Source organism: Myotis brandtii, unplaced genomic scaffold (genome assembly GCF_000412655.1).
Source record: "Myotis brandtii unplaced genomic scaffold, ASM41265v1 scaffold931, whole genome shotgun sequence".
NCBI lineage: Eukaryota > Metazoa > Chordata > Mammalia > Chiroptera > Vespertilionidae > Myotis > Myotis brandtii.
The window spans coordinates 968,420-991,744 of NW_005371843.1; the positions used below are offsets into that span (position 1 = coordinate 968,420).

The window sequence follows — 23,325 nt, forward strand, 5'->3', positions numbered from 1 at the left end:
TGCCACAGTGGTCTTCTTCCTGTTCTTCCTAAGAAGGATGTAGTCTTCCCTACTGCAGGGTTTTGGAGCAAGCTGACTCAGTCCATGAAGTGTTCTTGTTCCCAGCTTTTGGCATGACTGCATTTTTCACATTTAAAATATGTTCTTTTATTGATTTTTTTTTAGAGAGAGAGAGAGAGAGGAAGGGAGAGGGAGACAGGGAGGGAGGGATAGAATATTCTTTTCTCTATCTTGCCAAAATGTTTTCTGAGGGTAATTATGATATTAAGAATAACCATAGTAGGAGACTTATATTGTGCCTACTATATGCCAAGAGCTGTTTTAAGCATGTCATGTATACTAGTATGCTCTCCAACCATCCTAACATCATCCAATGAAGTAGATACTGTGATTATTCCCTACTGGACAGAGGGACATTGAGGCAGAGATAAGTCAAGAAATTAGCAACAGATGATATAGTGGCAGAGCACGACTTTTTACTATGTATTTTGAAGATAAAGCAAAACAGTGAAATCACATATCCTCGATCAAAACATTCTGCTTGATAACAAATCCAACTTCTGATGCCTCCCTTTCTTCCTTTTGTTACAGTTCTGGCCTGTTACTGACCCAAGAGGTTTCTATTATCTGGGCATGTGTACGGTTAACCATTCTTTTTCTATTTAGTACAACATGGAAAAAGGCTGGTATCAGATTTCCCCAAAAAGCAGATTACACAATGTGCAAGTTAGACATGTGAACATTTAAAATTAAACAGAGTAATCACATAAAGAACGAGGAGGCACTGAAGCTCAGCTTTGGTTGTGGCACTGGGACAAAAATCGGCTATTAGGATTTGGCTTCAACCTTGGTTTCTGGCAGTCCAAGGAGCCAAATGCCTTTCAACTATATTTTTGGCAACTCTGAAGTTGTGTGCAATTAATGATTATTTGAGCACACAGGTTATTTACTTACCTGATCATTGTAGAACTATTAGTAACACAAATAGAGATGTCCTCTGGGTTTACTGTCACTATATAAAAATTCCCTTTCCAAGAAAAGTGGGCATTGTAGATGTAACTTAGAGAGTGAAATTATCTTGGTTTGCTTTATATACTAAGTCCACTGGCTAGGTGAAGATTACATGCATACTGATTATTACAAGACTTCATTTAAACAAAGAGTTGAGCCTCTACAAGGTACAAAGCATGGTTTGAGTCTTAAGGATACGTCATTGAACACAGCAGGTTCCAGTCCTTGTGGAGTTTACAATCTAGTGCAGGGGTCCTCAAACTACGGCCCGCGGGCCACATGCAAATACAAATATTGTATTTGTTCCTGTTTTGTTTTTTCACTTCAAAATAAGATATGTGCAGTGTGCATAGGAATTTGTTCATAGTTTTTTTTTAAACTATAGTCCGGCCCTCCAATGGTCTGAGGGACAGTGAACTGGCCCCCTGTTTAAAAAGTTTGAGAACCCCTGATCTAGTGGATGAGGGCATAACACAATAATAAACATAACAAGGAAATAATATACCGTTAGAAAGTGGTCAGTGGTTTTGGGGGGTTGGGGAGGAGAATAACAGAACGAGCCAAGGGATCAGGCGCATTGGGGAAGATGCCATTATTTAAATAGTATAGTCCACGTAAGCCTCACTGAGGAAAGATCTGAAGAAGATGGAGTGCCCCTTGTGCATCCTGAGGAAAGGGAATTGCAGGCAGAGGGAACAACCAGTGCAAAGGCTCTGAGGTGGGAAGATACCTAGTTTTAATCCTGGAGCAGCCTGAGCATGGAAGACTGTAGCAGAGGACATTGTGTGACTCGCCAGGAGAGCAGATCCTGGTAGGGCACTGGAAGGACTTTGGCTTTTCATTTGAGGAAAATGGGGAGTGATTAGAGGAGTCTGAGCAGAGGAACAACATGATCTGGCTCGCACGTTAACAAGGTCATTCTGGCTGCTGAAGCGAGAATCATGTTTTCCGTTTAATATTGTGAAAGCATTGCTTTAAAACAAAGAAGGAAATCACAAGAGAGGGCAGCAAAATTTAGCTTGATTTTGAGAATTGTTAAAAAGCATCTGGTTTCAGTACAGCCCAAAGCTTTAATTTATGGGATTGCTTCAATAGAATTGAATCATGACTTTGGAATCAAGATGGCAAGTTCAAGAGTTGAAGTCTTTATTTATTATTAGAGAGGAAGAAGACTTCATGACTTTGGGAGGGTGGGGGGCCGGGTGTGGGATATCACCATTAGCATGATCCTGTAGTGGCAGAGTTTGACAAAATACATCTGTTGCTCCTTCACTGACCTCAGTTGACAGTGAGCATATTTTTAACATGGTAAACGTACAATATAAAAACCACAGGAACTGACAGCTCTGAGAGATTATTACCCCTGCACTATAATGCCATTAAAAAATCTGACTGGTATAATTTTAATTAAGTTTTAATAAGTAGGCATCCTTATTAATATTACAGGTGTATTCTTGTAGGCCAGACTTTCAGTATATGATGATGATATTGAACTTCAGCCTAACAGTGATTTAACGCTCAGCCATTTGGCCAAAACACGTATTTGGTATACTTTATGGATGGTTTGTGCCCCCAGAGATTCATATGTTGAATGTGATAGTATTTGGAGATGGGGTCTTTGGGAGATAATTAAGATGAGAGGAAGTCACGAGGGTGGGTTCTCCATGATATGATTAGTGCCCTTTTAAGATGAGGAAGAGAACCAAGCTCAATCTCTCACCACTATATGAGGACAAAGCCAGAGGTGACCATCTATAGGAAGAGGGCCATCACCTGAAACAAATGGGCTGGTACCTTGATCTTGGGCTTCCCAGCATCCTAGAACTGTCGTAACTATACTTCTGTTGTTTAAGCCATGCAGTCTATGGTATGTTGTACAGCAGCCCAAGCTATGATAGCATATATTTAGGGTTATGTATGAAAGTGACATTTGAAAACTATTTCTAATTCATACAGCCCTGGAAATAATGTTTGATTTGATTGGTACTTGGTGGTTTGATCCTCATCATGTAAGGAAAAGCTGTTGCTTTCCATTTCCCTCAAGTTTTTGACTTCAAGAAAATGGGGTGAGATCATGGGAATCTGCCAGTGCTCTCAAGAGAGAATGACCTTGGTGTATTCAAGAGACAGAAAGGCAAGTAAGTCTGGAGCTCAGACAATGAAAAGAGAGCCTGGTATGAGGCAAGGCTGGGAAGGTAAGCAGGGCCCAAATGTCATGGGTTCTTCACAATTGTGATAATAGATCTGGAGTTTACTTTTAGAGCCTGAAAAACCATCAAGAACACTAAGCAGGTGAATAGCATCCTCTGATTCAAGATTATTGTGTGTAGAATGGATCACAGGAGGGCAAGAGTGAGGTGGAAGCCGGGTAAGAGGCTACTGATGAGGTCTGTGGGAGAAGAGATGGTGAGGTGGACCCTCGTGATGTCTGTGAATGTGAAACTTGCATAGATTCCAGAATACACAGTGGGGGTAGAATGAACCAACATGACCTGCTGATGAATAATCCAAGAAGAACAAAAGAATTACCATTTGGATATTTGTTCATGATGGAATACTCTTTTTCCAGTTCAATCAATATTACAAAATCTTTTTCTTTCTCAATATATGAGTGATACCAGGGCAATTTTAAATGATTTATTACTCATGACCATGTTTTGTTTTGTTTTTCCTTTGCAGTCATAAACTCTTGGCAACTTAAACCCAAACAGACCATCAGCTATGGATATGTGTGTATTCACAGAGAAGAAGAGAAGGTAGGGTGTTCCTTTACAATGATTTGAAGTACCCCCCCACCTCCCAGACATCCCCACAATTCTCCCTAACACTGGGTGTGCAGCATCTAAAGTCAAGCTGTCTAGACTTCCCATCAGCTGAGACACAGCAGAGGTGATACAGAATTGTGAAGCTATGCAGGCATGCATCAAAGTCACAGATTCACTACTTACTATCTCAATGAAATGCATCTACTTCCTCGAAGTCATGTGGGAAAAGTGATGTGACAACCACTATGGAGAGCCATTTACCATCTGCCTTTTTACAGAAAATCTCTGCAAATCTGTTCTAAGGGGACACCTGAGTCCAAGTAGTCACAGTTCAATAGCAACTACCATGTAGGACTTGGGGAAAAGCAAGGCAAATACTTACTTGAAAACCTTACTAAACAATGTTCATTTTATAAAGAAGATCTTATAGTGTGTGTGGAAACTGCGTGTTTTGAGATGATGACTATTTATTTAGCTAAAATGCTCTCACCAGGAACTGTCATCAGCCCTCTAGCTATTGGTGTAGGCCAAACATGTCAAACTCAAAGGCTAACATGGGCCAAATAAACAAGGTTTAAGTTTATGTGGGTCGCAAAAAAAAAAAAAGCTTCAATTTTCATAGAAACAGGTTTATTTCGATAAAGACACGCTGAATACAAAGGGCTGAAATAAATGAGTAATCATTAACATAAAATAATAGAACATTTTAATAAAAATAATATTTTTTTCTTGAACAGTAACTTATCAGACACTGAAAAACTGCACAAATTAATAAGCATAACGCAAATAAACCTATTTTTCTTGTTCTCTGAAAGCGAAATATTTCCTGTTGCGCACACCAAAAAAGTCAGTACAAGACTAATGATGTAGCAATCAGCTGCTAAAATATTCGCTGCTAGTATTAGTGGAGAGAAATGGTGCGCCTGCACTTAAGGCGCATAAGGGAAATGAATGCAACACGATTATAGTAATCAGTCATTAGCGAACATTGTAGTTCATTATTAATAATTATGTATAACAAGATATTGTAAAAATTAAATTACAAAATTTTTATTAAAATATTTCTTACATACCGTTATATTGGCTGGGCCACAAAAAAATTCATTGTGGGCTGGGCCATGAGTTTGACATGCTTGGTGTAGGCCAGTGTTTCTCAACCTCCCTAATGCCACAACCCTTTAATACAGTTCCTCATGTTGTGGTGACCCCCAATTTCATTGTTACAAATTGAACATAATTAAAGCATAGTGATTAATCACAAAAACAATATGTAATTATACATGGGTTTTCCGATGGTCTTAGGCGACCGCTGTGAAAGGGTCGTTTGACCCCCAAAGGGGTCACGACCCACAGGTTGAGAACTGCTGTTCTAGAGACTACTACGTGCTTGGGCTCCTGCTCAATGAATGCTCAGCAAAGGAATAAATTTGGTCAATCTTTTAAATTTTTTTGTTTTAGGCATTTGTGCATTTAATCAAACACCATTATCAACTTTACCCTCTCATGCTTGGTTGATACTGGCAATAACTAATACATAGAATGTCATTCTAAATCAGGGGTTCTCAACCTGTGGGTCGCGACCCCTTTGGGGGCCTCTTTAACTGCTGCCACATGGATGGAAGGTTTCCCTACTGATCTTCAGAGTTTCGGGCTGGGGAAGCATTTGGGCAGAGTGCTGCCAGATAAGTCTTCCCTAGAACTCAAATGCCCTTTTCTCTGGAGGCCTGTTTTTGAGGTGTCAAAACTGTCAATGGAATTGTACCTGTGCTCCGATCCACCCACTGTTAGGGGCTCCATTTCCTTGAACACCAACCACTTTCCATTTTTGTTGTTTGTCTGTTTTGTTAATCCACACTCGAGGATATTTTTCCATTGATCTTTTAGAGAGAGTGGAAGAGAGAAGAAAAGACAGAGAAACACATCGATGTAAGAGAAACATCGATTGGTTGCCTCCTGCATATGCCGGGACCAGGGCCCGGGTGGGGAGGAGCCTGCAAACAAGGTACATGCCCTTGACTGGAATTGAATCCGGGACCTTTTGGTCCACAAGCCAATGCTCTATCCTCTGAGCCAAACTGGCTAGGGCCCACTATCCATTTTGCATTCTTAAGTGGCATACACCTCAGTCTTAATTCACCAGAAAAGTCGAATTAACCAAATGGCTTCAAACACTTGTTGTTTTGTATAGATTTGACCGCGTAATAGAGTGGAAAGCGCTAGCCATGAGTTAGAAGAACTAAGTTCTAGGTGTCAAGATCTTGGAAAAGCCATTTCATCTCATCTTAGTCTCAGTGCCCTTATCTATAAAACAAATTATAAAAGGTCAGAAGAATGCTAAAGTTCCTTTCTTTGTTGACTATACCACAAAACTATGGCTCAAATACACCCTACTTACTGAAACCCTTTTCAGAGCTCAACTCTTTAGCAATAAATGCTTACCTTCTCAAACATGGGTTTGCTGTAATTTTCGCTGAGATCTTCCCAAGTGCCCAGCGTATGTGTGCTGGGGCCTTGGCATTCACATAGCATGATGTCATTCGGTCTTGCCTTACTTGTCCTGACCCTTCTGACAATTCCTAACAAAGCGTGTGCTCATTATGTTACCCGTGCATTATGTCCTTTCATAGCATTAGTGACATTATATTGGGTTGGCAGCTTTTTTTGGAGAGACACTTGCGCCCCGAGCCAAGCAACACAGATAGCCAAGAATTAGATCATTTTATCCCCAAACTGCCACAGACCTTCTCAGATACAGCTGAGCAATGTAATTTGATCAAGGTTAAGTACAACCCACCCTTCATCTTTTAACCCAAGTCAAAACTCTTTTAGCTTTCTGTTCAAATCCCAGAGTAATGCTTCCTGCTCATTGTTACAAGCTGCCCTCCAGTCAACTCTCATTTATCGGCCTGTGGCTTATCCAAAGCACCAGGCTTTCTCCTCCTCCTGCCTCCAGCACCAGGTTCCAGGCCGGCTCCTTTAACTCTGTGCCAAATGAATACAAACTAAATCTAATATTAGCCTAATGAGAAAAGGCCATCTGCTGCCAAAGATTTGCATGATGCATCCCAAAGCCAAACACGGGCCATTATTCACTGTTTCAGATGCTGGCATGGCTTCTCCATTATATAATACAGCAATCACGATTTTTCGTGTTTCTCTTCGAGTTAGAAAGGCGACACGCAGCGTTCTAACCTGTTCTTTGCCTAGTAGGCCAGATTCTCAGGAGAACAGCTTACATTTTCTTTTCAAATAAATAAATCATTTGTACATTTAATGTTAAGGGAATGAGAAATGCCTGGATTTGGAGTCATGAGACTTAGATTCTGATCTGAAATTCATCTTCCTCTAGTTGTCAGTGAGAAACTAAGCAAGGCATCTAAATTCCTTATTTTCTCAGCAATAAAACTGGGATACAAATTTTATAAACAAAAGGTAGGGGGCAGTCTCACATACACAAGGGACATGCAAAAGCCACCCTCAAAAAGCCAGGGAGACTCTTGACTGTCGTTCTGACTCACCACTTTACAGGCTCTGGCAAATTGCTCGCAAGGGGAAAAAAAGGTGTAACCTTATGAAACTTGTATTTTACAGATAAAAACATAGAAAGGGTAAGTTTCCTTGTGAGAACAAAGAAAATAAAATCTAGAAGTCTAGATTTTCTAACTTCCCAAGACTGTCTTTAGGCCACGTATAAGGACAGATCCCAGCATTCCAAGCTGAGGAACCACCAGGGTACTTCCTGCTGATAGTCACCTTCCAAATAGCTGTGGAAACTCAAATTCCAGCCTTTAGAGCATTTAGAAATATCACTTTCAAAGCAGACTCTTACTTTGACATTTTTCTTATGCCTGAGGCACATGTCCTCCAAGGACCAAGGACAAGGGTCAGGGAGAATGTTAACACCACACCATTTTCCTTTTTTCATCTTGCTCCCATACCAGAGACCATCAATGGCTTCCCAAAGGTCAGAACAGCGCTGTCCAGAACTTTCTGTGATGTTCCCTGTCTATGCTATCCAAAACAGTAGCCCCTAGACCAGGGGTGGGCAAACTTTTTGACTCGAGGGCCACAATGGGTTCTTAAACTGGACCTGAGGGCCGGAACAAAAGCATGGATGGAGTGTTTGTGTGAACTAATATAAATTCAAAGTAAACATCATTACATAAAAGAGTACGGTCTTTTTTTTTTTTAGTTTTATTCATTTCAAACGGGCCGGATCCGGCCTGCAGGCCGTAGTTTGCCCACGGCTGCCCTAGACACACGTGGCAACTGACCACTTGAAATCTGGCTAGGATGACCAAGGAAATTCACTTTTTCATTTTATTCTATTTTAATACAATTAACTAGCCACACATGGCTAGTGGCTTCCATATTGGACAGTGCCCTGTTTTGGTAGAAAATAAATCCATGTTCCTCATTCTAACATTCACATCCCATACAACTTGGCTCCAACATACCGTTCCATCCTGTTTCTACAACAGGAACCTTGACTGCTGAGCACAACTGAGGATGTCTGCTGCCATACCCCAGCTCAAGGTACTCAGACTTCATTACTAAGGGCACCTTCCATTCCTGTTGCTGTGTATTTGAACTGTATCCATATCTCACAACACAGGTCAAGTTCTACCTTTACTGCAAGCCCCATCCCTACTTCCTCTGTGAGGAAAGGGCTCATTAACCTCAGGCCTGGGCCAATCCAAGAAGGACCTCAGTCTATCACAGGGCTATTTCTTTGGAACTACATCTGGTCTTTTGGGAGCTGTGAGTTGCCTTCAGGCCTCCATGACTGGAAAGATAAATAGAGATTGATGGAAAACAGAGGCTGTGCCTTCTCTGTGTCAAGGAGACTCATTCCTACTTTGGCTCTCATCTGGGGTAGTTGTACATGCCCCTGGGGGGGGGGGGGGGAGCTGTACCTTCATAACTTCTGTGCCTCCCAATTAGATGAACCTGCTATACCTCCTATCTCTCTTGCCTTGTACCCACCAGTAAGCTAAGTTAACACAGTTTTGCATCTAGAACTTGTGGAATGGTGCACACGCTCTCTGGATTCCCAAGTGTTCATAGGCATTTAGGACTTATATTGGTAAATAACCTTTGCATATCAGCATTTCAATTGGATCAATTTTTTCCCCCAACTAGATTGAAAGGCTTAAAAGTGAGCCTGGTTCTCCATTGCTTTGCCTTTGGTCTATGAGAGCTGGAGGCAGCTGGTGGCACAGACAACCTCCTTCCAGAATTAGGATTCTAGCCTTTTGAGGAACTGGGGCCAAAGCCACATTCTAAGAGAGAGACAAAAAGGGTGATTCTTCCCAGAATGGATATACAAGGTGGGGCAAAAGAAGGTTTACAGTTGTGAGTACACAAAACACAGAATTTATTCTTGTATTATTACTTATTAATTGTTATATTATTTTTCCATATGAAAAACTGTTAACCTATTTTTGTTCCACCCTGTAGATATAGAGGGATACATTTTTAAGTGTTCAAAGTAATACAAGTTTCAAGATCAAGATGCTAGATTAGGCTCAAGCTACAAACCCTCCCTGAGGCTCTCAAAACTTAAAAGACACTAACAAAATATTTTTAATGTATATAATACCATGCTTAAAATCAAGGAAGAGAAATCTCTAGACACCAGGAAAGCACAGCAGTGAGAAGGCACAAAGCTCACTGTGCCGGTTGGAACAGTTGACATGCTAAGGATTGATTGGTTTCAAAGCCCAACATGGCTAGAGCCCACAGGCATGGTAGGGAGTGGGGACCAAGTTCCCAGTGTGAAGCCTGCAAATGGGAAAGTGCAAAGGAAGGAACCTGATTTGCATAGTCAGTCAGTAGCCAAGAGACAGAATGTCAAATTGAAACATTATGTAACACCTGGTCAAAGATGTTCCATCCCAAAAGATTCAGGAAGAGACAGGCATAAAACGCCTCATCAGTGCTCGCTTCAGCAGCACAAATACCAAAAGACACCTAATCAAATGGCTTTCACCACCATTCAGAGTCCCCAAGATAACTTTCTCCCTTGGCCAATAACATACCAGCAAGAATATGAAGCCATGGGAGGAAATACAGCACCGTAAAAGGCAGAATATGACCCACCAAACAGGAAAAGCCATAGTTGAGCTACTAAGTTAATAGGGCAATCTGTAAAAGACTTAAAATAAATACCATTCTTAAAAGAATGCATTTTTAAGGGGGGAAAAACTCAAAGAAAACGTTTTCTCCGTAATCTCAATTCCAGATATAAACTGCTGCTCAAATTGTGGAGTAAACTCTTTCAGACTCAGTGATGCCCTTATGCAGTGAAAGGCATTTTTACATCAACAGGAATATGCTATACATGCTGTGCAGTAACCTGCCCTTCTCGTCCCTTCCCCACTTTAAATATTACCACACTCATGTTCCCACATAAAGACTGCTAGAGACTGAATGTCTACATTCCCCTAAAATCCATGTTGAAACCTAACTGCCAATGTGATGGTATTAGGAGGTGGGGCCTTTGGTAAGTGCTTAGATAACAAGGGTGGGGCCCCCATGAATGGGATTTGTGCCTTTACAAAAGAGACCCCAGGCAGCTCCATGTCCCTTTCCACCATGTGAGGACACAATAAGATGACAGCTATCTATTAACCAGGAAGTGGGCCCTCACCAGACACTGAAACAGGTGGCACCTTGATCTTAAACTTTCCAGTCTCCAAAACTGTGAGAAATAAATTTTAATTGTTTACAAGCCATCCAGTCAAAGGGTTTTGTTACAGAAGTACAAGTGGACTAAGCTAAACCCACATAGGTCTCCCTCACCCCAATCAAGTAAAAATTATTTTCCAATGTCAGTTATTAACAGTGCTTGTCAGCAAAAATCCCTCAATACTCATGCAGCCAACTGGGCCTTTTACAAAATACTTTCAGACACACTGTATTATTTCATCTGCTCAACCTGATGAGGGAGGCAGCTTTTATGATACACTCTCTATAGATAAAGACTCTGAGGCTTGGAAAGTCACACGACTTGCCCAACATCATAAAATGATAAATCTGAGCCTGGCAAACAAATCTTTCAGCTTTAAGTTCAAGGCGGTCTTCACTATAGCCCATTCTCTACCATACTCAGAATCTCATGCTATGAGATTGACCACAACTGTGTTTTGATTTCACACCAATGGGGAGGCAGTCAATATTTTCATTTATGATTATTATAATCCAGAAGCAGTGTTCGTTAAACTGAAGGGACAATTGTGATTAGTGAGAGCACCATCAGTTCTTTGTGGCTTGACCACAGAGCAGCAACGCTGCAGTTTCAGAGTCTCCTTAATGTATCGGGTTATTGCTTACCTTAGCCGTCTCAGCTTCTGCCTGCAGTCGCTTGGGGGTTCCTTTTTGGTCAAGCACCTTCTGGAAATGTTTGTTTTTAATGGGTTGAGACTCAACACCTTCACCTTCAATTTGCAGTTTAATGCCTTCAGTATGAGCAGGATGATCAATACCCCGTGGATTCAAACCGCAGTGGAGAGCTAGGCAAGAGGGAAAAAATATAACTCAGAAAACAAATCATGTGAAGAAGGTGTCTGGGGCAGACAATATTTCAGCTGGCCTAAGTGGGAAGAGACAAGGCTTCAGCGAGTTGAGCGGTGGTCTGGTAACTATGGGAAGGAATTTGGGGAGGAAGGAGTGTTGTTGGGTGGGAAACCCTGAAGTCAGAAAGACAAAAGTGCAAATCCAGAAATCATCAGTTCCAAGTTGTTGGACCTTCAGCAAGTTACTGATCATCACACTGCACACCAGAATACCAAATCAGGCAACTTCGTTAGCGAATCCCACACGTTTAATTATTTCAACCCTTGCAAATTAGCTGATAGCTCTTCCTTTATCTGAAAAAGTGCTCATTCTGCCCCCTTCTGAGTCTTCTCTGTTTCAAGTGTCCATTCAAGCTCACCACCCTCATGCATTCACTCAACAAATATTTATTAAGTAGTTACTACATGTCAGCCCATGATTCTGGAAACATGGATGCAGGATATATGACGGTTGTTACATCAGATAACTCACAATCTAAGTGAAAAAGCAGGTGAAAGACAGTGACCTAGTGATTTTAAAACCTGACACACTAATTTGAAAAGATGATATCCACCCCATGTTTATTGCAGCATTATTTGTAATAGCCAAGATTTGGAAGCAGCCCAAGTGTCCACCTGTAGATGAGTAGATAAAAAAGCTGTGGTTCATTTACACAATAGAATACTAGTCAGCTGTAAGGAAGAAGGAAATCTTACCTTTCTTGACATCATGCATAGACCTGGAGAGTATTATGCTAAGTGAAATAGGCCAGTCAGAGAAAGACAAGTATCACATGATCTCACTCATAGGTGGAATCTGATGAACAAAATGACCTAACAAAGTGAAGACAGGCTCATGGATACAGAGAACAGACGGACAGCTGTCAGAGGGGAGGGGTTTAGAGGCTGGGTGAGAAGGGTGAAGGGATTAATCAAAGGAAAAAAAGCAAAACTCACAGATATAGACAACAGTATGGTGATTGCCAAAGGGAAAGAGGGTAGCAGAGGGTGAAGAGGGGATAAATGGTGATGGAAGGAGATTTGACATGGGGTGGTAAACACACAAATACAATATACAGATGATGTATTATAGATTTGTAACCTGAAACCTATACAATTTTATTAACCAATGTCATCAATAAATTCAATATCAATCAATCAATCAATCAATCAATAAATAAATAAAACAGAGTGATAACTACTACATGGAAGACAAGAAAAGCAGAGTGGAAGGTGCAAGGGAGTCAAGTCTAATGGCTTCTAATTTTACGTATCTTTCCATGTTCTCTGACATCAATATCCCCATAAATCAAATGTAAAGCCCATTTCCTGGGCATACTTAGTCAATAAATTCTTACTGAGCACCTCCTATGTACACACAATTACCAAAGAAATAGGGAATGTTATGGGAGCCATGCATTCTACCTAAATGACCCCCATGCATGACCAGGGATGTGGGGTGTGTGGGTGTGTATATGCACACACATGGCTTACGTGTATTTTGAGGTTTCTAGTAGGAAGTTATCTCACCTTCCTGCATCCCCAACCTTCAAAATTAGTTAAATTCCCATCCTTAAGTCCTTCCCTGGGTGTCAAGAGGATTTAAAGCCATGACCTTAAATCACCCTCGCCCCCCCCACCACCACCACCACCCACCACACACACACACTCCATCCCCTTCAGGGTTCTACTTCACTGATAAATTCATTTTAGCCAATTATCTTCAGTTTCGCCCTTTCTCATCATTATTCCCCTTCAACCAACTTCTATGATTCTAAAAATTCTTCCTTTACTCAGCTCCCCATCCAGGTCAGGGCTTCCTTTTCTCTTTAAGGGGCTTCTAAATATTTTTCACCTGAGAGGTGAGAGAAGGCTTCCCAGACAAAGTGAGCTAAGGTGTCCTCCTCCCACCTTCCATTCCCTCAACTCATTCCCTTCACTTTTGATAAAATCAACATACCAGTGACTTCAACATTCAACTCCATCCTAGAAAGTCTTCTTGTGATGTTCAGAAATAAGTAAAACTGTTACTCAACTTCCCAATTTCAAAGTATCACAGATATCATAAAATTAACATGTTCAGAACTGAACCTTGGTTTTCCTATGAAAACAATGCATGTTTTCCAGTCATCTCCAGTTACTCACACAGAAACTCAAGAGTCATTCTTGACCTCACTCTCCCCATGATTCACATCCCTTCCATCTATCAGCAGATTCCGTAAGCACTAACCCAAATGCTGCTCAAACCCATCCACTTCTCTAGCCCAACTGCTCTTGCCCACTCAAATCCTGACATCTCACTGAAAAAGTGCATAGGCCAGATCATGAGACTCTCCTGCTTCAATCTTTCTAATGGCTTTCTCTTCTACCTAGAACATTAGAAACTTTTAACATGGCCAACAAGGCCCTGCATTACCTCTCCTCTTTTTCCCTTTCCACCTTCATCTCCCACCATGTTATTCCTTGTTCACTCCACTCTGACCACACATTCCTTAAACACACCAAGTTCTTTCACACCTCCTGGACTTTGTCCAAGTTTCTTTGCCTGAAATGATCTTTCCCATTCTTCACCTGACTCCCACTCATCCTTCAGGTTTTGGTTTAAATACCACTTCTTCGGATATGCCTTCCCATAATCCCCTTTCTCAGCCCATCCCTGCCTCCACCCCATGTTAGATCATGTGCCTGGAACAAGTAGTATTCAACAAATGTTGGATGATCTGAAACCAATTGTACAACGGTCCATATGCATGTCACTTTATACCACTTTATATGAAATTATCCATATATTTCTCTTCTAGTCCCTAATGTTCCTAAAACTAAGGATCAGACTATTATGTGGTATGTAGTAGGCACTCAACATATATTAGTCCATGGCTCCGCCCTTAGGCTTTGTGCCGGATCTCAAATAACCTTCATGAAACACTGTGAGACATAATTACATTCATTTCACAGATAAAAATGAGGCTCAAAGACTTTCACAAAAAGTCATACAGGTGTCTGCTGAAGATTACAATGATCAAGTATCATTTAGGATGCAGATAATTTCAAGTTTCAGATGAACAAACCCAAAATGAATTAAATAATAAGACACTTTATTAGCTTTTGGGACAGGAAGTTCAGTAATGACAAAAGCTCAGAGTTAGCTATTTCACAGTTCAACAGGGTCATTGAGGACTCTGATGTACATGTTTAAATCTCTCCATTCTGCTATCCATAATGTGACCTTTACCCATAGCCTAGGTCCCCTCAGGGCACATCGAGCTACAAACTTCTGGTTCTCATCTAGCAAAAGAAACAGCTTGGTTGGTCATTCTTTCCTCCGAACTTCCTTCTGTTCTCGTGAATCACACGCCCATTAGTGAACTGAAACTTTTCAGTAGAGATAGGATCACCCTTAAACCAGCCAACCTTCAGCTAAAGGCAATTCCCAAAACTTCACTGCTGCTACTCAACAAGGCAGGAACAAAATGGGTGCTGGAGACACAACCACAATGCCTAATTCAGGCCGTGGTAGAAAGAGGACAAAGCCCATGAGAGCACAAGCTTCCCCAACTCCAAAGAACAGCCTACTTACACTGAACACTCCATCACCTATAAAACTAAAATTGTGATTACTTAAAAATGGTGTGCTCATGGGGGGAGGTGGGGGATTGATGTGGGATGGATTTAAGCATTAATGAGGAAAAGAAAAATAAATCTTTCTCTCTGGCCTGATCCCTGACTTCTTCCTGTCTTGCGATTCATGGCTTAGCAATACCACTGAGTTGCTGGCAGCTTCTAGGACCTCCTGTCCTCCCTCCCCATCACTTCCCCACCAAATCAGATCCTAATACATCCTTCACCTTTGCTCAAGCAGGTCCTTCCTCCTAGAAAGAGTTCTACTCCCCCTGAATCCCACTTCCTTCTTTGGGAGGCTAGCTCCTCCTCAGCCCATGTGTCAGGTCAGACCGCTTCTTCTAGGGGTCACTGGCTCCCAGAGTGAGAAGCCCCAGGCCTCCATGCACACAGTATCCTGGAGCTTGACCTCCTGGCTGTATTGAGGATGTCTACCTAGTTGATCTGTCTGCCCTGCCCACCACAACTGCAAGTTCCTCCACATAGGCTCCAGGTCTCATTCATCTCCGTGACCGCCACCCCTCCGTCCAGAACCTGGCACATAGTAGACATCTAAGAAACATTTGTTCAGCTGCTGAATGAACCAGCCATCTCCTCTTTTTTTCCTCACAACCATGCCTTTAAGTCTGAGGGAAACTATTCCCTGCTAGTAAATACCTAGCATTCAAAATGTAAGGAATCTATAAACATGAGGCAGAATGCGGTATTTTGATTTTCTACACACGTAGCCACCTTCCTCACACAAATATTTTAATCCTCCATAGCTGTTCCTGCCTAACCTGCAAACCTAGGAGTTGATTTAGGTTTCTGTGCTTGCTTTTGTTTATTTAAAACCATTTCTGACAGCCTTTGCTTTGTTTTCCCTGAAATTTCATGTCCCTAATATTTATATATCAAGCAACTTTCAAATGCCCTCTTGCAAGCTGCGACTGCCTTTTCTTTGCACATCATGTAAAAGGTGCCCCAGTTGGTTTTCTCTTTTCCGTCTTCATCAATATCCCTCTTGTTTTCAATAAAGTTATTTACTCCATTTAAGGGCCCCTGCAGCTCACAAGTCGGCTTAGAGACCCTCTTCATGTTCCCCTGATCTTCCCGAACAGTCTCATGTCTTTATCTTTATTGAACAGACACTCCAAGCTGCTTGCTGTCTCTACCTAAAGTGCAGTCACTCTAATGTCGATGCTGCTGATACTGAGCACTTCAAAATGAAGAGCTGAAAACCAAAACAGACTTCTTAAATATTGCTTTTACATTTAACAGGAAAATGTTTCACTGCAAATGCACATGTTTTAGCATTGTTTTGAGCTGCCATTTGAAGGCACCAACTCTTTTTCATGTGTGAAATTCCAACCTTATGCATTGCAGGTGTGAACATAAAAATGGTGCAACTGCTGCGGAAAAGTGTCCGGTGATCCCTCAAAAAGTTATACCTAGCCTGGCCAGTGTTGCTCAGTGGTTGAGCACTGACCCAGGAACCAAGAGGTCAGAGTTCAATTCCCTATCGAGGCACATGCCTGGGTTGTGGGCTCAATCCCCAGTAAGGGGGTGTGCAGGAGGTAGCCAATCAATGATTTCTTTCCTCATCAATATTTCTATCCCTCTTCCTTCCTCTCTCTTTAAAAATCAATACAAAAATTTTTTTTAAAAAGTTAAACCTAGAATTTACCATTTGACCCAGCCACTCAACAAAAGAATTGAAAGGAGAGACTCAAAGAGATATTTGCACACCCATGTTCATAGGCATTATTCATAATAAGCCAAAAGGTGGAAATAACCCCAAATGTCCATCGACATATACTTGGATAAAAAAAAGATGGTACATCCAGTGGAATATTATTCTGTCTTAAAAAGGAATGAAGGTCTGACACATGCTGAACCTTATAGACATTACACTAAGTAAAATAAGCCGGGCACAAAAGGACAAATATATTGTATGATCCTACTTATATGAAATACTTAGACTGGCCACATTCATGGAGACAGAAGGCAAATCAGTGGTGACCAGGGGCTGGAGGAGAGCGAGATGGGGGCATATTGCTTAGTGCAGTGGCCCTGTTTGGGATGATGAAAAAGTTCTGGAGATGGACAGGAGTGATCCAACAGTGTGAATGTGCTCAATGCCACTGAATCCCACACTTAAACATGGTTAAAATAGTCAATTTTATGTTATGTTTATTCTACAATAAAATACAATAACTAAATAAAAACTCTACACCCATGCATTTCATCCCTCTACAGCCTCCATAAGTGAGAAGAGAAGTTCCAAAGATATTTTCTTTGTTTCAAGTTTTGAGAGTTTATCGATAATCTCACTGTGATTTTCAGTAAGAACTTGTTAAAAAAAATGGTAATAATGACAGCTCAACAGAGTCCTTTAAAATTTCCCCGGGAAGGGCGTGTTCTCACAACCAGTCCCAGCCTGCTGGGCAGAGAGCATCTTCAACTGCTGGAAGGGAGCCTGGCCCTCCTGGACCTGACCCGGACCTCGCAGGGATCCCATTCTCACATGCCTTAGGTCACAGACTATCCCGGAGTTCCAGGCCTCATTTTGTCTCCTCAAGATGATGTGAGAAGAGAAATAAGATGTGCTGGTGTTGCTGCATCCATTCGGGGGAATGAGTGTCTCTTATTTGCCAAGAAGTCACCCAGCTTCCCGTGAAGTCCTTTTGATCCCCACCCACACCCCACTCTCCCTGCAGTGAAACAAGAGATGGAGCCTCATTCAAGTTGAAGGCCCCTTTATCCTGAGCTTCTCTACACACAGAGACAGGGTGCAAACACTCCTACCGGTCTGGAGGCTGCGCTGGGCCCTGCACTGAGGCTTCCACCATCACACAGAAACTGCTCGCAGCTCCTGAGATGTTCTGTGCTTCTCTGCTTCGCCAGAATTCATCTTTGTACAGAATATACATTTTCCTATTTTTGTGGATAACTTTTCAGGAAATAGCAAAGGCTCTCTCCTTTCTACTATGGAGCTTTAACTGATTTTGCACCCATTATTGCCTCCTAAGCAATGTTGACAATCACCTTTTTCTTACTAGAAGATATGTCCTGTGTGTGTGTGTGTGTGTGTGTGTACCATGTACTGCAAATATTTACAAACATGTCTGCCTAGTTTATGGCTGGGAACCCCCTGAAGCAAGTGACTACTTCTGACTAAGCTTTACAAACCCAGCCTCTAGCCAAGTGACTAACCTACAGTAGGTGCTCAGTCACTGCTTACAGAATGGGCTGAAGTATGTTGAAAAGAGCCTGATTCAGTCCTACTCACTGCCATTTCCTTCTTATGAGCATGTACATCTCTTTTTCAAAAGGGCAACTAAAAGTTGCTTCCAATCTAATTGTGTAATTCACCAAGAACATGTTAAATCACAGAACCGTAGAGCTGTCCTGAAACTGATTTACCTGACTGCTTTCTGCTGAGCAGATGGTCCTGTGTGTCCGTGTGCCCGCAACGACTCAACAGTTGTACATACTCAGCACCCAATAAATGTTATTAAATGAATGAATGCCCTTAGAAATACATATATTCCAATCCCATTATTAGCTATTAGAACTGAGATACACTGTTTACAGTTTCATGGGTATGTCTTGCTTCTAGCTAGAGATAAAATTCCTAGCCCATGTTGTATACCTCTCTCATATAAAATATACCCTTAAGTCTTTCTCCAAATATGGGTTTCATTAATGGAGATGAGTTACTCTATTTAATTGGATTCAAATGCCAATGAGAAGACGGGAAGAAATACATGAATGTGAAGAGTTGGACCCCAAAATAGCACATCTATCATCCTCACCCGTTTACCAGATGGCAGTCCTGACGACCATTGTGTGGGCACTGGAGCTGGGCCTGGATGACTGTCCCAGCCAGATGTTCAGACCACGTGCATCTGTGTCACAACACTGCATTTCTGTGCCACGTGAAGCACACTCACTCTGGTCTGGTGTTTACAGAGACAATTTTATCTTTGTCACAGTTTGCTATCAGAGCTCCTCATTCCCCAAAGTCTGCTTAAGAGTAATCACTACAGCTGATACTCACCCTTCCTGCCCATGATATCTGGACTAGATAATCTAAGTATAGCAGAAAGTAAAATAATGCTGAACTTACCTACTGCAACCTCAGGAGAGTTGGGGAAAGGTTCTCCCTAAGGCACACAAACATTCATGAAGAGAATACGAAAGTGGATATATTTAGAGTTTCTATGAAATTTTAGACAGGATTCAGGTGTCACATAAGTGAACTACACAGGTGACCTTAAGTCATTTTTAACTATGATACTATCTGAACCAGATTCCATTGTGAACCAGTGCCCCCAAACATCTATATCTATGTATATGAATTGGAGATTTTATAGAACAATATTTTCCTTTACTTACTATAGGTGATCTACTCTAAGTTTTTGTATAGCCTTTATTTTTAAATATAAAGTAGTACCTCTTCAATGCTTCTGAGAAATTAATAGACATGCTCTTCTTAATTTACCTTACTGAGGACAAATAAAAATGCTGGACATTATACATAACACAAAAATGACTTTGAAAGGTAAAAGAAGGAAGACATCAAGAGAGCTTGGAAGCCAAGGAATAATATGGTGGTAAATTCCTTGGGCTTTCTTTTTGCCTCATCTATTCTAGGCTTGGAGCTGACACAGCCCACAATCTAGAAATGCCACAGGGCACAGAACAGAAACAAGCCAACAAAAGCCTGCCCTCTCTAGCCAAAGGACCATGAGAAGGGCAGCCTGGCTAGATAAAGTTTAGACAAAAACCGCTCTGCTCAAACATCACAAAAAAGAATATGACCCAACCACTGAGTGAAGGCTGAGTGGAAAGCCTAGACTTCTACCCTCTCTAGGCGATAAGGACCTTGAGACTCCCTAGGAGCTGGTTGTCACAGAAGGCCGCATAAGGAGATTTTTACCTCTGTCATCTGGTTAATAAGGCCACCTGTTCATCCCTGCAGTGTCAGCTGAGGTAATGCATGGAGACAGGACTTCCTCCGTCCTGAGGTGGTGTCAGAGGAACCTGATGACTTTCTCCATCACCAAGTGATAACAGGCCCCTCCGCCCAGGTACCAACTGAGGCAGAGCGGGGCACCTGGATTTCTAACTCCATTGGGCTAGAGTGGTGTTAAAGAAAGCCAAGCCAGTGAAAACTGAAGATTAAAGGTCCAGAGATTTGTGACATGAAATATCTAAATTTTAATTTAAAAATCACTCATAATGAAGAACCGGGAGGATCTCAAATGGAATGAGCAAAGGTAATCAATAAATGGCAACACCAAGATGTCAGAGGAGACAGAATTATCTGACAAAGGATTTATAGCAGTCATAATAAAAAAGCAATTACAACTGACAGGAGTTTTTTTTTAAAAAGAAAACCTCAGCCAAGAAATAGAAAGTCTCACCAAAGAAATAGAAGACAAAGAAGAACCAAATGGAAATGTTAGAACTAAAACAAATACAGTAACTGAAAAATACAATAAGTGAAATAAAAAGCTCAGTGGATGGCTCAACAGCATAATGGAAGAGATAAAGGAAAGGGTAAGGGAAACTTTCTTGGAAATGGAAATACTCCACATCTTGCTTTGGTTATACAATACTGTCAAGTATCAAACCTCAATGAACTGAACACTTGAAATATGTGCTTTCCATTCTGTAGAAAATAATTTAAAAATGTAACAAAAACAATTAAATAGAGATACTAGATATGCTTCCATTACTTTTAGAAAGAGTTTATGAGTGATTCTTGAATGACGTGTTTTCATCCACTTCCCTCTCCCCCACCCAAGAGGCAACGACACAGCAATTCAAGTCCAAGCTCTACCCCTTTCCTGCTGAGTGTACTTATGCATGGACAATATCACCTCTTTTCCATAAAATGGGGATACTAATAATACATTATTAATCCTCACTTTTTTATTGTGTTGATAAAGATAGCACATAAAAATACCTGACAGCACCTGTTTCATGAACATCAATCTTCCATTTTATCCTATTGCCCTCCTCCGTGATAATGGAGGAATAATTGGCATCAATTTAAAATTTTTTTGTTAAGCCTCACTCGAGGATATTTTTCCATTGATTTTTAGAGAGTGGAAGGTAACGAGAGAGACAGAGAGAAACAATGATGTGAGAGAGACACATCAATTGGTTGCCTTTTGCACACACCCCAACCAGGGCCAGGGAATAAGCCTGCAATTGAGGTATGTGCTCTTGACCAGAATTGAATCCTTCAGCCCATGGGCCAATGCTCTATCCATTGAGTCAAACCAGCTAGGGCAATTTTAAAAAATGTTAAACAAAATTGTAGCCATGTAATTTATTTTATTGGCATTTATTTTATGCTGGATTTACTCCTGGGCCAAAAGTTTTTGTTTCTTCTCTTTCTTTTGGGATATCTTTTTTTTTTCCTGTGCAAGCTCCTCTCTGATTTAGGAACAATCTGCTCTTTTTCAGTAAGATCATCTCCATGCGTCAAGGACAGTTCACTATGGGTTAATCTACCCGTGAGCTCTGCTCAATAACCAGAGAATCGATGTCTAAACCCTTAAGTTCAGCACTCTTCTCTGCATTTTTAAGCTGGTGCAGCAAAAACTCAGCACTCGTTTTGAGCCACTGACCCTGTGACCAGCACCTCGCTTTAGCCTGGGCACACCTACCGACTCTACCATTGTAACAACGGAATGGCACACACTGCTTCTGTAAAGTGACATCCTTCAGAAGCTCGGTGGCTTTTCGGATATGCATACCCTTGATGGCCTGGGCGGTTTCACAAGTGTTCTTAAAGTGAACAAGAAGATTTGAACCTCTTGACTTGCATAATTCTGTGGGTTTTTCTGGGTCAAGTGACGAGCGACCCATTTTGAGAGGTCACCTCAGGCCGCTACAGGAAGAGTAGCCATGTAGTTTTTAAGGACAAGTACAGACTTGAAAAATGCCAAGTGGCAATCCCAGTGAGGAGGGCAAATTAAAGTGAAATTCAGTAAAAATATTAAAAATAAATAAAGCCGAAATAAGCCAGTCAATGAAAGAAAAATACCACATGATCTCACTCATTTATGGATAATAAAGACCATTATAAACTGATGAACAAAAATAGATACAGAGGCAGAGCAGCATCGAACAGACTGTCAAACTACAGTATTAAATGCCTAGAACCTTATAATTTAAAGTGTGGCCCACAGACTTTCACAGTCAGCACTCTCTAGGGGCTCAATTAAAATGCAAGACACTGGGGGAGTAGGGGAGGCCAGGGGAATGTTAAGGGGGGGGGGAGGAGACATATGTAATACTCTTTGTAATGCTTTAAGCAATAAAACAAAATTTAAAAAAATAAGCAACAATTTGAAAAAAATAAAAATAAAAATAAATAAAGCCAGAGGAGAAAAGAATAGCTTTACAGTTATATAAACAACCTTGGTGAGAACTGAAGAATGAAGTTAAAAATAAAGATAAAAGCAAGTGCCTGCCCCTTGTAACATACTCGTTACTGACTGTATTTTTGTTATTTGTGAAACCAGCAAATAAAACAAACCTGACTCTGTTTAGAATGACTTGACATATTACAACCTGGTATTTCAGGAGGGGAGGAGGAAGTACAGAACTAACACTTGTGGAGGCCTCTTCATCCTCTATCACTATGGTATTAGATATTAGAAGGAGGGAATTCGATATTAGAAGGAGGGAAAGACTTAGAGATGCTAAGCAACTTGTTAAAGGCCATCATAAGGAGGAAATGTAAACAAGAGCTGTTTCACCTCATGTTCCATGTTGTTCCCACCACACCAAGCTACTCCAGGGAATACAATTTCCCCCTCTAAATCATGGGCTTTGGAGTTAACAAATCTGGGTCTACCACCGACTAGCAGTGTAGCATCGGGCACATTACTTAGCTTTAGGTTAGGGTTGTCTTACCTATAAAATTGGGATAATCATCACTTTTTAAAATAAAGCTTCAGAAGAAACCAATGAAAATATATTTGAAGTGCTTTGTCAATGCCTGGCACTAATTAAGTGCTCAACAAATGGTAACCATAGCTAGAGGTATTTCTTCCTTGGTTCTTGTTCATATCATCTTAATGACACTGATTTCTTCAAAAGCAAACACCTTGACCCTTGAAATGCACAGGCACAGACAGCTCCACTAAAAAAAAGCAAGAGGTGACTGGTCAGGGTGGTTAGGGAAAGTGGAGGGGATAAAGGGTCAGATAAAGGCATCTGAGAAAAAATGAGAAGCTTAACATTCTCTTGAAAGGGGTATCCTGTCAACTAAGGGAGAAAGAATACTATTTCAGCAAAAACGTAAGTTATCTGTCAAGTCACAGAAACATGAGAAAGGCTTGATAGGTTCTGGTTTGACTTGATGAATG

General features: G+C 41.1%; 1 protein-coding gene across 5 annotated transcripts in view; it reads right to left on the reverse strand.

Annotated features, from left to right (window-relative positions):
* SAMD12 (sterile alpha motif domain containing 12) overlaps window positions 1-23,325 on the reverse strand; it is a 347,492-nt gene that overhangs the window by 297,175 nt on the left and 26,992 nt on the right. Inside the window, exons 1-2 of one of the 5 annotated variants that reach the window (XM_014533047.1) lie at window positions 13,293-13,381; window positions 11,112-11,290 (exon numbers count right to left, since the gene is read on the reverse strand). In XM_014533047.1, coding sequence (XP_014388533.1) covers window positions 11,112-11,290; window positions 13,293-13,317 — 204 coding nt within the window. In that variant the 5' untranslated portion in view covers window positions 13,318-13,381. Of the gene's footprint in view, window positions 1-11,111; window positions 11,291-13,292; window positions 13,387-23,325 lie in introns of those variants that run through there. The other 4 variants (XM_014533045.1, XM_014533048.1, XM_014533046.1 and 1 more) reach the window with 4 other exon arrangements.